This window comes from Salvelinus namaycush, chromosome 12, assembly GCF_016432855.1.
Source record: "Salvelinus namaycush isolate Seneca chromosome 12, SaNama_1.0, whole genome shotgun sequence".
NCBI classification, from domain to species: Eukaryota; Metazoa; Chordata; class Actinopteri; order Salmoniformes; family Salmonidae; genus Salvelinus; species Salvelinus namaycush.
Window position 1 is genome coordinate 48,798,718 of NC_052318.1, and position 14,440 is coordinate 48,813,157.

At 40.4% G+C, this 14,440-nt stretch overlaps 1 protein-coding gene across 1 annotated transcript in view; it reads left to right on the forward strand.

The window, feature by feature from the left end:
* bco2a (beta-carotene oxygenase 2a) overlaps positions 1–14,440 on the forward strand; it is a 102,063-nt gene that overhangs the window by 60,910 nt on the left and 26,713 nt on the right. Inside the window, exons 7-9 of the mRNA XM_039005962.1 lie at positions 4,344–4,504; positions 7,194–7,361; positions 14,265–14,402. Coding sequence (XP_038861890.1) covers positions 4,344–4,504; positions 7,194–7,361; positions 14,265–14,402 — 467 coding nt within the window. The remainder of the gene's footprint in view (positions 1–4,343; positions 4,505–7,193; positions 7,362–14,264; positions 14,403–14,440) is intronic.

Consider the following 14,440-nt stretch of genomic DNA (forward strand, 5'->3'; position numbering starts at 1 on the left):
ACTCGGAATTCCAACTCGGGAACTCAGGACTCTTTATAGAGCTCCGACTTTCCGACCTGAAGATCACTGATGTCATTATTTGACCTTCTATTTTTCAGAATTCCCAGTTGTTTTGAACGCGGCATAAGATGCAAATAAACAAAGTCAAAGATGGCTGAGTCCATTGCCCAAAAAATATCAACTTACTTTGGTCACTTTTCAGCATGCTACAAATCTGCATGTGATTGTTACAGTGTATACAAGAACCGGAGCACATGACTTGACAAGTTGTTTACAGTTTAAACAGCAAATAAAATGTTATCGCCTCACAGATCATCACCCAAATACAAGCCTACTGCCTAGCCTAAACGTAGGGCAAACAGGTTGCCAGATTTGGTTGAAAACATTTTAGGGGTGTTTGTGGGGGGGTTTCAAGTGCATGGGGGGTGGAAATGGGGGAAGGTATCATGGGGGGATATGATGGAGGAAATATTACTATGATGGGGAATTCATCTATAAATGGGGGTCTGGAAAGGGGTCTGAACTGGCAACCCAGGGTAAACAGTTACGATCTGTCTTGAAAGAAAAATGTAACTCTTGATAGACACTGATAGCCATTGATTATAGAGATAATGTCCGATTTCAAAAGGAAACGCCTCACTGAAGAGGAGATACAATAAATATGTTGTCATTCTGATGACGAATCTGTGTATGAGAGTGAGTCAGATCAATCAGATAGTGACGAGGAATATTTGCCCTCCCAACCTTCTGGACTGTGAGATGTCTGAGGAAAATGGTGCCCACCTCTACCTTGCATGCAATAAGCATCCCTCACCTCCCCAAGATGCTGGTGCTGCTGCCAATCTTGTAGGCTGCAAGGGAGAAGAGGTTAAAGTTAAGGAGGAATATCCCTGATGCTTGAGATCCTGTCTCTTCACACCATCAGAGATAGACTTCAATGACACCCTGTCTGGCGTACAAAGCACCCTGCCTACCCCGTCAGAGTGTTTTAAACTGTTCCTTGATGAGCAATTGGTGGAGAGTGTGGTGCAGGAAACCAACAGTTTGCCCATTATCATATAACAGAAAAACCCAAGGCTCTCTTCAAATGAATCCAAATTCAGAATGCCTTTAGCCTACTAAATATGCATATTTGTTTGCAGGCATTCTCATGAACTGAAAGAGAAGACATGCCCCTAGCATAACAGGGAAGCTCTCAAAATGGGTTACACTACTATCAGTGTAATGTATACCGTCCTGGTCACGGTGCTGCTGATGGGGCTGATGAAAAAGGGCTCTGTGAGGGACTAATGGACCTCTGACCCCATGCTGCAGACCCGTTGTTTCCCAACCTTTTTCTCCCAGGACCACTTCCTTGTCTTGCTGAGAGTGCTCCACTTTGAGAACAATGCCACTGCCAACCTTGCTGACCCCCATCACAAAATTAGGAATGTCCTGGGCAGGTTCACCAGGGCATTTAGAAGAGTGTTTGTGCCTCACAGTGCATTGATTAGTCTCTCATGGCTTGGAAAGAAAGACTTTCATTACGCCAATACATCCCATCAAAGCCCCACAGATTTTGGAGTCAAGTTCTTTGTTTTATGTGACCGTCTGACGGGATATGAACAGGACCTGATCATCTACACCTGCACCACCACAGACAAGCCATTTTGAGGGTCTTGGCATATCTGGATCAGTGGTGATCACCACGCTGCAGCCTTACCTCAGAAAGGGGCACACTGTATTTGTGGACGACTTGTACAGCAGCCCTACACTTTTACGGTTCCTTTTGAGGGAGAACACAGGGGCCTGTGGCACAGTGAGATCCAACAGGAAGGGGATTCCACTATTCAAAAAGAAAATGAGCAAGGGGGAGGTGACGTTCCAAATGAATGGGGAGATGGTGGCAGTGAAAGGGCATGACAAACGCGATGTCCATGTTCTGTCCACTGTGCAGACCTCCAAAATGTCGAACACAGGAAAACTGAACTATGTCACCTGAGAGAGGAAAATTAAGCCAGACTGTGTCTTGGAGTACAACAAGAAGATGGGAGCAGTTGACAAAGTGGACATGCAGAAGTGTTTTGTTGATTGTGCCAGAAAATACCTAAAAAAGTACAAGAAGGTATTTTTCCACCTAATAGACATAGCCCTACTCAACAGCTACATTGTCCACTGGCAGGTCACAGAACAGGTGTTCTCATACCAGCTGTACAACACTCCTCGTTGTCCGTCTGCTGGGGGCCGGCCTGCCTGTGACAATCCTCTACGCCTCACTGAACACCACTTTCCTAGTGATGTCCCTCAGACCACCCTGCAAGGAAAAAGCACAAGGAGGCATTGCAAGGTCTGTCTAACATCAACCCGATGACAGAAACAAAGGAAGTTGACCAAGTACATGTCTGAGCCATGTGACACAGCCTTGCGTGCAGTTCCTTGCTTTGTCGAGTACCACACCCTGAAGCACTACTAAGCGGAAAGTAGGTTTATAGTGGCTGATCAATTGTTGTTTAATGCTGATATTTACAAATATATTATTGTAAAATGTATTGCAATGTATGACTTGAGGTGTTTGACAGGGAGGATTGGGGAAATGTTCCCAAAAAATAGATATGTTTGTTTACCGTTAACATATGTTTGTTTAGCTGAACTGAAATATTTTGTTGGACTCCTGCGTTCTATTTCTGAAATAAAACAGAACAACAAAAGTATGTAATCAACAATTGTGAAATGTATTGAAATGTATGACTTTGTGCGTTTGATGTGTAGTGGGTGAGAGGGATTGGAGAAATGTTCTTAAAAAAAGATATAATTGTAACATTTTATTTTGTTTACTTTGTTTGACTCCTGGGCTCCAGTTCTGAAATAAAACAGAAACAGAAAAGTACGTAATCGGCTTTTCTTATTCCTTGATTTGTAAATGCATTCTCGCAATTATGTTTTATCATTTTGCCAAATAGTTGTTGGCTAGGGAAAATAATGATTTGATTATTTCAATCAAATAATATCTTCCCTAGCTAACAACCTTTAGCCTAACCTGTAGACTAAAGAGAATGATTTGAGTTGTTACATTACATCGAGTTGTCCTAGAAATATACTGTATAGTTAGTAATACTTGAAGTTTTTACAAATGTAACCACGTTTTGGAAGGAGAGCGATAACTGATTCAGCCCATAGATGGCGCCAAAGCATAAACCTAGATAATCCTGTTAAGCGCCATAGTTTAATATATCTACAACATCGCTTCCCTCATGCCAAGGTCTCTGCATACAATATAGCAGATTACACACACGCACCATTCAATCTGCTCACTCGCACAAACTATTTCACTTTGTTGTTTACATGACTTTGTCCACCACCCTGTCCTCATTCTCCTCCGTCTCGACCAGTCTAAAACCTATCCAAGCCATAATACTCATCGCATTTGATGAGAAATATCTTCCTTGCTTGGTGACAAGGCAGGCATCTGTAGGCTACATGTCCAGTGGTGATAATACGTTGACATGGTTACAAAATGAAGCCACCGCTGTAGACTATTTTTTCCAGGGGAGAATAAATGAAATACAATTTTTTTTTATTAACAAAAAGTTTTTAGGATCCCAGCGTTTCCCAGCCTTAGCCATGGTCGGCATATGTAATATATGCTCATACCCTGCTTTCACTTTGTTTTTTCGCCACTATTGTATCAAATACACCAGATTTAGCACCTCAGGTTTCCCACCCTATCTCACATGCGCAGCCCCTCAGACAGGCTAATACTAGGGCCTCTTTCAGATAATAATACATGTAATATAGATGATAATAATTATAAACTAGGTGGTTCGAGCCCTAAATGCTGATTGGCTGACAGCCATGGTATATCAGACCGTATACCACGGGTATGACTAAACATGTATTTGTACTGCTCTAATTACATTGGTAACCAGTTTATAATAGTAATAAGGCATCTTTGGGGTTTGTGGAGTGTAGAGAATGGTGTCAAAATTCAACAATCTAATTCTAGAACAGCAGCATAGAATTCTGGAAACGCGTGCAAAAAGAACTCATGATGTAAGGGTCGTTATTAACATTTAGAACTTAAGCGTTAAAAAGGTTAACTCTCCCTGTACCCATGTACACACAATCTCACAATGTCACTACACAACCGTATCTCAGCAACGACAATCATTGTGAAAAGGCCTTGTGTGTTTACAGGCATATGTACTGTATCTCTCCCTCTCTTTCTGTAGCAAAAATAAATAAAATCTATGAAAGTCAATTCAGGAAGTGATTTGAATAGAACATTTTTAAAAACCTTCAATTCAAATTGACCCCAACCCTAATGAAAACAATGTATTTGACATATGTTTCCCTTCTTCCTGTAGCCATGTCAGAGAACTATGTGGTATTCATAGAGCAGCCTATCAAGATGGACCTACTGAAGATTGTCACAGCCAAGCTGAGGGGAAAGGGGATCAGTGAGGGGGTCTACTGGGACCCCAAACAAGATACTGTCTTCCACCTGGTAGACAAACACACGGGACAGGTGAGAGGTGGACAGGACAAGGCTTTTAAAGGCCTTTATAATGCAAATAAATCACTCACGTGGTTCTATTACGAAGCCCTGAAGCCCAAAGCAAAAAATATATATAAAAATATAATATCTCGTTTGAACATCTTAGTATCTCGTTTGAACGATTTAGTTCAACAAAACAAAAGTCACAATTCCTAAGTCGTTTCAACTACTTATCTCATTTGAACTACTTAATTGTTCTTTTGTCTAATTAGGCCTCATTCGTTATGCAGCTTGTCAGACCGTGCAAAGTTGCTGCACCCATTCATTCACTAATTCCATCTATTGATATGATTATTCCTTGTCTTTTTTGATAGCCTAAAGCAGGGCTGCTTTTGAATGCCAGAGCATGTAAGTGGGTGAGTGTGGAGTGAGGAGCAGAGCATAAATCGAGCATTTAAAAAAAAGTGTCGGCCTTCTCTATCGCTCCACTTTTGCTCTAGTAAAACTCATCTATAAGCTCTGGTCGTGCTCTGCCTAGCTATTTTCCTTTCCGTTCCTCACTATTCTTTTTCTTACTCTGAACCCCCCCCTTGTGGCTGAGCAGTACCAGAGTGAAATTGGAGCAGGAGAGAAGGCTGACACCATTTTTAAATCTGCTTGAATTATGCTCTGCTCATCTCTACACACTCGTCCACTTGCATGCTCTGGTGCTCAAAAGCAGCCCTGCTTTAGGCTATCAAAGAACTGTCAATGACTAATCATTTCAATGGATGGAATCAGTGAATGAATGGCTGCATCAACAATTACACGGCCTGACAAAGCTGCATAACGAATTAGGCCTAATTAGACAAAGGAACGATTACAGTACTGTGAAACAGTATTTACCCCCTTTCTAATTTTCTCTACTTTTGCATATTTTTGATACTGAATGTCATCAGTTCTTCAACCGAAACCTGATATTAGATGAAGGGAACCTGAGTGAACAAATAAACAACATACTTATATAATTTATTTCATAAAAATAGTTATGCAACACCCAATGCCCCTCTATGACAAATAATTGCCCCCTTACACTCAATCACACTACCACCCCCATGCTTGACCGTTGTTGTAAGGTTCTTACTGTGGAGTGCAGTGTTTGGTTTTTGCCAGGCATAATGGGACCCATGACATCCAAAAAGTTATACTTTTGACTTATCTGTCCATAGAACATTATTCCAAGAGTCTTGATGATCATCCAGGTGCATCCTGGCAAACTTTGGTCAACTTTTTGGATGAGATGGGCCCCCAGAACCTCATACCAACGGTCAAGCATGGTGCTGATAGTGTGATGGTTCGGGGATGCTTTGCTGCCTCAGGACCTGGACAACTTGCCTTAATAAAAGGAATCATGAATTCAGCTCTGTATCAGATAATTCTACAGGAGAATGTCAGGCCATTCATCTGTGAGCTGAAGCTGAAGCACAGCTGGATGATGCATCAAGACAATGATCCAAAACACACAATCAAGTCGACATGAAAATGGTTAAAAAGCAACAAATGTGAAGTTTTGGAATGGCCCAGTCATTAGTCCAGATCTAATACCAATTGAGATGTGGCAGGACTTGAAATGAGCAGTTCATGCTTGAAAACACACATATCACTGAGTTAAAGGAGTTCCGCACGCAAGAGTGGGACAAAATTTCTCCACAGCGTTGTGAGAGACTGATCTCTTGTAGGGGTGGCAGGTAACCTAGTGGCTAGAGCATTGGACTAGCAACCAAAAGGCTGCTAGATCGAATCCCTGAGCTGACAAGGTAAAAGTCTGTTGTTCTGTCCCTGAACAAGGCTGTCATTGTAAATAATAAATTGTTCTTAACTGACTTGCCTGGTTAAATAAAATAAAAATCTACAACTACATTCCAACTAAAGGTGGCACAACCAGTTATTGGGTGTAAGGGGCAATTACTTATTCACACAGGAGAATTGGGTGTTGTATAACTTTGTGAATTAAATAAGTAATAAAAGCATCCATTATTTTTTGTTGTTATTTGTAAACTCAAGTTCCCATGATCTAATATATGGTTTTGGTTGAAGATCTGATAACATTCAGTATCAAACACATGCAAAAATAGAGAAAATCTGAAAAAGGTGAAGTACTTTTTCACGGCACTGTAAGTCGCTCAAACAAGATAATAAGTAATTCAAACAACTTAGCATCTTGTTTGATTGACTTGTTTGAACGACTTGAACGACATTTGAACGATTTTGAATGACATTTGTATTTTTACTAAGCCTTTAAAACGAGATACTAAGTCGTTCAAATGAGATACTATGTCATTTGAAAGAGACACTAATTCGTTCAAACAAGATACAAAGTCGTTCAAACGAGATAATTCCAAGAGTCTGCATTTCTTTTATTTTTTGGCCTTGGGCTTTGGTATTTTTCATATGAAAAGATAATTGCTTCACTGTATGGGAAGTACAAAAGTGCTAATCTTTGATACTGTATCATAATTTGTCTAATCTATCATAAAAGTAGCACATATAGCAGTCATGTTCACCAGTGAGTAATACACTGAATCAGTGATACAGTAGTAACTAAGCTACTTACTAAATTGCTAAATGACCAGTAAATTATCTATTTATTTTATCTAAACTTTGTCCCACGTTCTATTATCTCCTCTAGACCAACTCAGTGAAGTAATTTGTCCTGCTCTCTCTCCTCTGTCTTCTCTAGACCAGCTCAGTAAAGTTCCACACCAAGGCTCTGTCAGTGTTCCACCAGATCAATGCTTTTGAGGAAGACGGCTTCCTGATGCTGGACATGTGTTGCTCTGATAACGGAGAGGCCATCAACAACTACCTCATCCAGAACCTACGCAAGTCAGGGGAGGCTCTCGATCAGGTCAGCATGGAAATACAGTGCCTTAAAACCTGTTTGGGCTGAAGGGGCAGTATTGAGTAGCCAGATAAAAGGTGCCCATTTCAAATGGCCTCGTACTCAATTCTTGCTCGTACAATATGCATATTATTATTACTATTGGATAGAAAACACTCTCTAGTTTCTAAAACCGTTTGAATTATATCTGTGAGTGAAACAGAACTCATTCTGCAGCAAACTTCCTGACAGGAAGTGGAAAGTCTGAAATTGAGGCTCTGTTCCAGGGGCTGCCTATTCAAGTCCATGTTATTTATTAGTTTAGATGCACTTCATACGTCTTCCACTAGATGTCGACAAGGAGTGAAAGAAGAAATGGACTGTGTAACTTGATCTGGACTCGAATTACAGCTTCTGGAATGACGTGTCCTCCATTTCCTGTTTTCAGGCAGGCGCGAAGAGGGACATGGATTTGCCTTTTGAAAAGCTGTCGTTATAGGCGACTAATATCTCCGGCTTTGATTTTATTTGATACATGTGACCATATCATCGTAAAGTATGTTTTTTCAATATAGTTTCATCAGATTATTGAAAATTTTTCGGGAGTTTTGCCGTGTTCCGTTCTCTTCCGTTTGTTGACATGGAGAGCGTCGTGCCACTTGGCTAGTGCGCCTGCTAAATCGAGAGGGAAAATGGACGTTCTAAATCCAAACAACGATTGTTCTTGACAAAGACACCTTGTCCAACATTCTGATGAAAGATCAGCAAAAGTAAGAAACATTTTATGATGCTATTTCATATATCTGTCGTACATGTGAACTAGTCGCCGACGCCCAACGTTTGGATACTCTAGCTATACCGAAGCTGCATATCGTAATGAAGTTATTTTTAGAATTCTAACACTGCGATTTCATTAAGAACTAATGGATCTATCATTTCCTATACAACATGTATTTTTTAGTTATGTTTATGAATAGCTATTTGGTCAGAATATGTGTGTCAGAAAAAGTGTCAGAAAAATATCCGGGCGTTGTGGGAAAAGTAGCTAAGTTAGCAGAATGTATAACCATTGATTTCAGCTCTAAATATGCACATTTTCAAACAAAACATAAGTGTATGTATAACCTGATGTTATAGGACTGTCATCTGATGGAGAAAATCAAGGATAGTCAAAAATTATATATCTTTTACTGGTTTGTTACGATCGCTAACCTTTTGCTACTGGGAAATGGCATGTGTTTCTGGCTATTGTGGTAAGCTAATATAACGCTATATTGTGTTTTCGCTGTAAAACACTTGATAAATCGGAAATATTGTCTGGAATCACAAGATGCCTGTCTTTCATTTGCTGTACACTATGTATTTTTCAGAAATGTTTTATGATGAGTATTTAGTTATTTGGCGTTGGTGTCTGTAATTATTCTGTCTGCTTTCGGTGCAATTTCTGATTGTAGCTGCAATGTAAACTATGATTTATACCTGAAATATGCACATTTTTCGAACAAAACATAGATTTATTGAATAACATGTTATAAGACTGTCATCTGATGAAGTTGTTTGTTGGTTAGTTTGGTTGGTTCTTGGTTAGTTAGGTTGGCTTTGTGCATGCTACCTGTGCTGTGAAAAATGTCTGTCCTTTTTTGTATTTGGTGGTGAGCTAACATAAATATACATGGTGTTTTCGCTGTAAAACATTTTAAAAATCGGACATGTTGGCTGGATTCACAAGATGTGTACCTTTCATATGCTGTATTGGACTTGTTAATGTGTGAAAGTTACATATTTAAAAAAAATATATTTTGAATTTCGCGCCCTGCACTTGAAGTGGCTGTTGTCATATTGTGGGCGGCCTCGGGCTTGCAGCCAGAAGAAGTTAAGAAAGTATTCACATCCCTTGACTTTTTGTTGTTACAGCCTGAATTTAAAATGTATTAAATTGATATGCTTTGTTACAGGCTTACATACAATACCCCATAATGTCAAAGTGGATTTAATTTTAGATATTTTTTTTTACAAATTAATAAAAAAGTATTCAACCCCTTTGTTATGGCAGGCATAAAAAGTTGGAGTAAAGTCACAAAATAAGATGAATGGACTCTATGTGCAAGAAGGGCACCTATTGGAAGGGCACATATTGGTAGTTGGGTAAACATGTAAAACATGTTAAAAAAAAGCAGACATTGAATATCCCTTTGAACATGGTGAAGTTATTAAATACACTTTAGATGGAGTATCAAGTATCAATACACCAGTCGCTACAAATATACAGGCGTCCTTCCTAACTCAGTTTCCGGAGAGGAAGGAAACTGCTCAGGGATACCACGAGGCCAATGGTGACTTTAAAACAGAGTGTAATGGATGTGATAGGAGAAAACTGAGGATAGATCAACAACATTGTAGTTACTCCACCATACTAACCTAATTGACAGAGTGAGAATAAGGAATCCTGTAAGCAGTTATTCCCAAACTGGGGTACTACGCTCAATGCTGTCGGGCGTACGCCAAATAAAAATGTGATTCACATTTTTCACATTTTCCAACAGTACATATATATTTTCCAACAGGGCTACACATTTGGGTGGTAGTTTTCTCACCTGAGTATCCTCGTTTCACTGCCAAAAATAATATTAAACCATCTACTGTAGCTGACCATGTAAGACATTCCCTGGGTGCCCAGCGAAATAACAACACAATGTCAAATACAGTTAGCCTAGTCAAATAATTAACATCCAATCACATTAACCGTTACTCTCTCGATGGGAAACCTTCACTCTTGCGCAGACATTTAGAAGCGAAACATGACCATTTGAAAAATAAGCCACGGGAGTTTTTTGAGCGAGAATAAAGACAACTTTCGAGTAGTAAGACATGTATAAAAGCAACAGATACCATTAATTAGTGTCTTATATGGTGGCTAGTGGCTAGGACAGGCAAGCCCCATACTGTTGTGGAGGACTTAATTCTTCCTGCTGCTGTGGATATGGCTGGGACAATGCTGGGGGAAAATGCCCAAAAAAACTATACAGACAATGCCTTCATGAAACAACACTGTTTCACGACGCATTAGTGACATGGCAGGAGATGTTTTGAATCAATTACTGCTTCGCATACAAGCCAGCGATTTATATGCTTTACAGCTGGATGAGTCAACAGCTCCTGGTATATGTCCGTTACGTTTATGGGGGGTCAATTAAGGAAGACATCCTCTTCTGCAAACCACTGGAAACCAGGACAACATGAGAGGATATTTTTAAAGTACTGGACAGCTTTGTGACATCAAATGGACTTTGGTGGTCAAGATATGTTGGTATCTGTACTGAGGGTGCAAAAGCAATGACAGGGAGACATAGTGGAGGGGTAACGTGTGTGCAAGCAGTTGCTCCCGACGCCACTTGGGTACACTGCAGCATCCACCGAGAGGCTCTTGCTGCCAAGGGAATGCCTGACAGCTTGAAAGATGTTTTGGACATTACAGTGAAAATGGTTAACTTTGATAAAGCAAGGCCCCTGAACTCTTGTGTATTTTCTGCATTATGCAATGATACTGGCAGTGACCATGTAACGCTTTTACAACATACAGAAGTGTGCCGGCTATCAAGGGGCAAAGTATTGACACATTTTTTTAAATTGAGAGACAAGCTTAAAGTTTTCTTCTGACAATAATTTTCACTTGTCTGACCGCTTGCATGATGACGAGTTTCTCACACTACTGGTCTATCAGGGTGATGTTTTTTCTCACCTGAATGATCTGAATCTAGGATTACAGGGACTCTCCACAACTATATTCAATGTGCGGGACAAAATTGAGGCTATGATTAAGAAGTTGGAGCTCTTTTCTGACTGCATTAACAAGGACAACACACAGGTCTTTCCATCATTCTATGATTTTTGTATGCAAATGAACGCAAGCTTACGGACAATGTCAAATTATATATTATGAAGCACCTGAGTGAGCTGGGTGCATAATTGCGCAGGTACTTTCCCGAAACGGACGACACAAACAACTTGTTATCCCTTTCATGCCCTGCCTCCAGTCCACTTACCGATATCTGAACAAGAGAGCATCATCGAAATTGCAACAAGCGGTTCTGTGAAAATTGCATTTAATTAGAAGCCACTGCCAGATTTCTGGATAGGGCTGGACTCAGAGTTTCTTGCCTTGGCAAATTGAGCTGTTAAGACACTGATGCCCTTTGCAACCACGTACTTATGTGAGACTGGATTCTCGGCCCTCACTAGCATGAAAACTAAATACAGGCACAGACTGTGTGTGGGAAATGATTTAAGACTGAGACTCTCTCCAATACAACCCATCCTTTTTGCTAAAGGTGCTAATGTAATACTGCAAAACGATAAACTTTTTGTCATGAATACAAGGTGTTATGTTTGGGGCAAATCCAATAAAACACATTACTGAGTACCACTCTCCATATTTTCAAGCATAGTGGTGGCTGCATCATGTTATGGGTATGCTTGTAATCAGTGGTGGTTCTAGCTTGTATGGCTCCCTGGGCCAAACCCCCTTCAGCGCCCTCTCCCCATCCCGTCCTCAAAAAAAGCACCATTCTGCACTAACTGTAATTTTTATTCAGACATTTGGAACAAAGCAAATAAACAATCATAACATTTAAAACTATATAAATATAAAGATATATACAAAAATAAGACTCAGAAGTATAAAAAATAAGTAACAAAGACAAATAGAAACAAATTGTAGTTTATAAATACAAATAAAAAATGTAATCAAATGATTACACTATTACCCCATTGCTAACAAAAAACACACAAATAAAACTAAATTGCACAAATCCTATCACACAATACACAAATAGAATAACACACTTATAAAGAAGATAACCTGATTATTACACTATTGCACTTGAAACAAGAAACACACAAACTAAATTGCACAACTATTTGCATTACTAATTGCATTAGTACTGTACAAAGTTAGATGTGAGCTATTTGATAGATTCCCCCTCTCCACCTACCTCGGGCTTCCAGTGGGGTGACCTGAGATCAACCTACCCCCGCCCCCATCCCCATCTCACACTTCTGAGTGGGAGACCTTCCCAGGCAGTAGCCTGCCTAGCTCACAAACTAGAATCAGGGCACCCACTCGGAAAAGGTTAATTGACCCACAGTCCCACACGGTCACATGACATCATTGACGTGACGTGCAAATGAGCGATAGAAAACCGATCGCAGAAATGTCCCCATTTCATTCAAATTTTTGGTGTGGGCGCCCCGTACCGCCCCCGGCAAGATGCTGCCCTGGGCGGCTGCCCATGTCGCCTATACCTAAATCCGCCACTGCTTGTAATCGTTAAGGACAGTTATTTATTTTTTGCACAGGCAAAATCCTAGAGGCAAACCTGGTTCAGTGTGCTTTCCACCAGACACTGGGAGATTAATTCACCTTTTCAGCAGAACAATAACCTAAAACACATGGCCAAATCTACACTGGAGTTGCTTATCAAGAAGACAGTGAATGTTCCTTAATGTCCGAGTTACAGTTTTGACTTAAATCTGCTTGGAAATCTATGGCAAGACCTTAAAATGGTTGTCTAGCACTGAGCAACAACCAATTTGACAGAGCTTGAATCATTTTGAAATAAGCTCTTAGAGACTTACCCAGAAAGACTCACAGCTTCAATCGCTCCCAAAGGTACTTCTACAAAGTATTCACCCAGGGGTGTGAATACTTACATAAATTGGTTATTTCTATACATTTGCAAAACATTCAAAAAACATGTCTTCACTTGGTATTGTGTGTAGATGGGTGAGAGAAAAATAATATATTTTGAATTCAGGCTGTAACACAACAAACTGTGGATTAAGTCAAGGGGTATGAATACTTTCTGAAGGCACTGTATACAGCACACACACAAGTAAACACACACAAACACATGCACAAATACATTCACTCTTAGAAAAAAGTGTTCCAAAAGGATTCTTCAGCTGTCCCCATAGGATAATCGTTTTTGGTTTCTATGTGGAACCAAAAAGGGTTCTACCTTGAACCAAAACTATTGTACACTGAACAAAAATATAAAACGCAACATGCAACAATTTCAACGATTATACTGGGTTACAGTTTATAAAAGGACATCAGTCATTTGAAATGAATTCATTCGGCCCTAATCTATGGATTTCACATGACTGGGAATACAGATATGCATCCATTGGTCACAGATACCTTAAAAAAGGGTAGGGGTGCAGATCAGAAAACCAGTCGGTATCTGGTGTGACCACCATTTGCCTCATGCAGCACAATACATCTCTTTTGCATGGAGTTGATCAGGCTGTTGATTATGACCTGTGGAATGTTGTCCCACTCCTCTTCAATGGCTGTGCGAAGTTGCTGGATTTTGTTTGGACCTGGAACACGCTGTCATACACGTCGATACAAAGCATTCCAAACGTGCTCAATGGGTGACATGTCTGGTGAGTATGCAGGTAATGGAAGAGCTGGGACATTTTCAGCTTCCAGGAATTGTGTACAGATCCTTATGACATGGGGCAGTGCATTATCATGCTGAAACATGAGGTGATGGCGGCGGATGAATGGCACGACAATGAGCCTCAGGATCTCGTCACGGTATCTCTGTGCAATCACATTTCTATCGATAAAATGCAATTGTGTTTGTTATCCGTAGCTTATGCCTGCCCATACCATAACACCACAGCCCCCATGGGGCACTGTGTTCACAACTGTTCTGCTATGGGGACAGTCGAAGAACCCTTTTAGGTTCTAGATAGCACCTTTTTCTCGAAGAGAACCAACGCATGCATGCACGAACACATGCAAACACACACAGCACACAGAAACCTAAACACAGAAACTTAACACACACCCATTGATACCACACATTTATACTGTGACATTGTGATGTGTTGATGTTCACGTGCTCTGTATTTGTTCCTCAGGTCTACAACACCACGTACAGAGCGTTCCCCCGGCGCTTTGTTCTGCCCCTCAATGTGACCGACGACACACCGACAGGTGTGAACCTCAACACACGTCCCGCCAGCTCTGCCACTTCTTTCAAAACAGCCATAGATAAGGTATGCCGGAAATGTGCAAGTTTCTGTTATCTGTATGT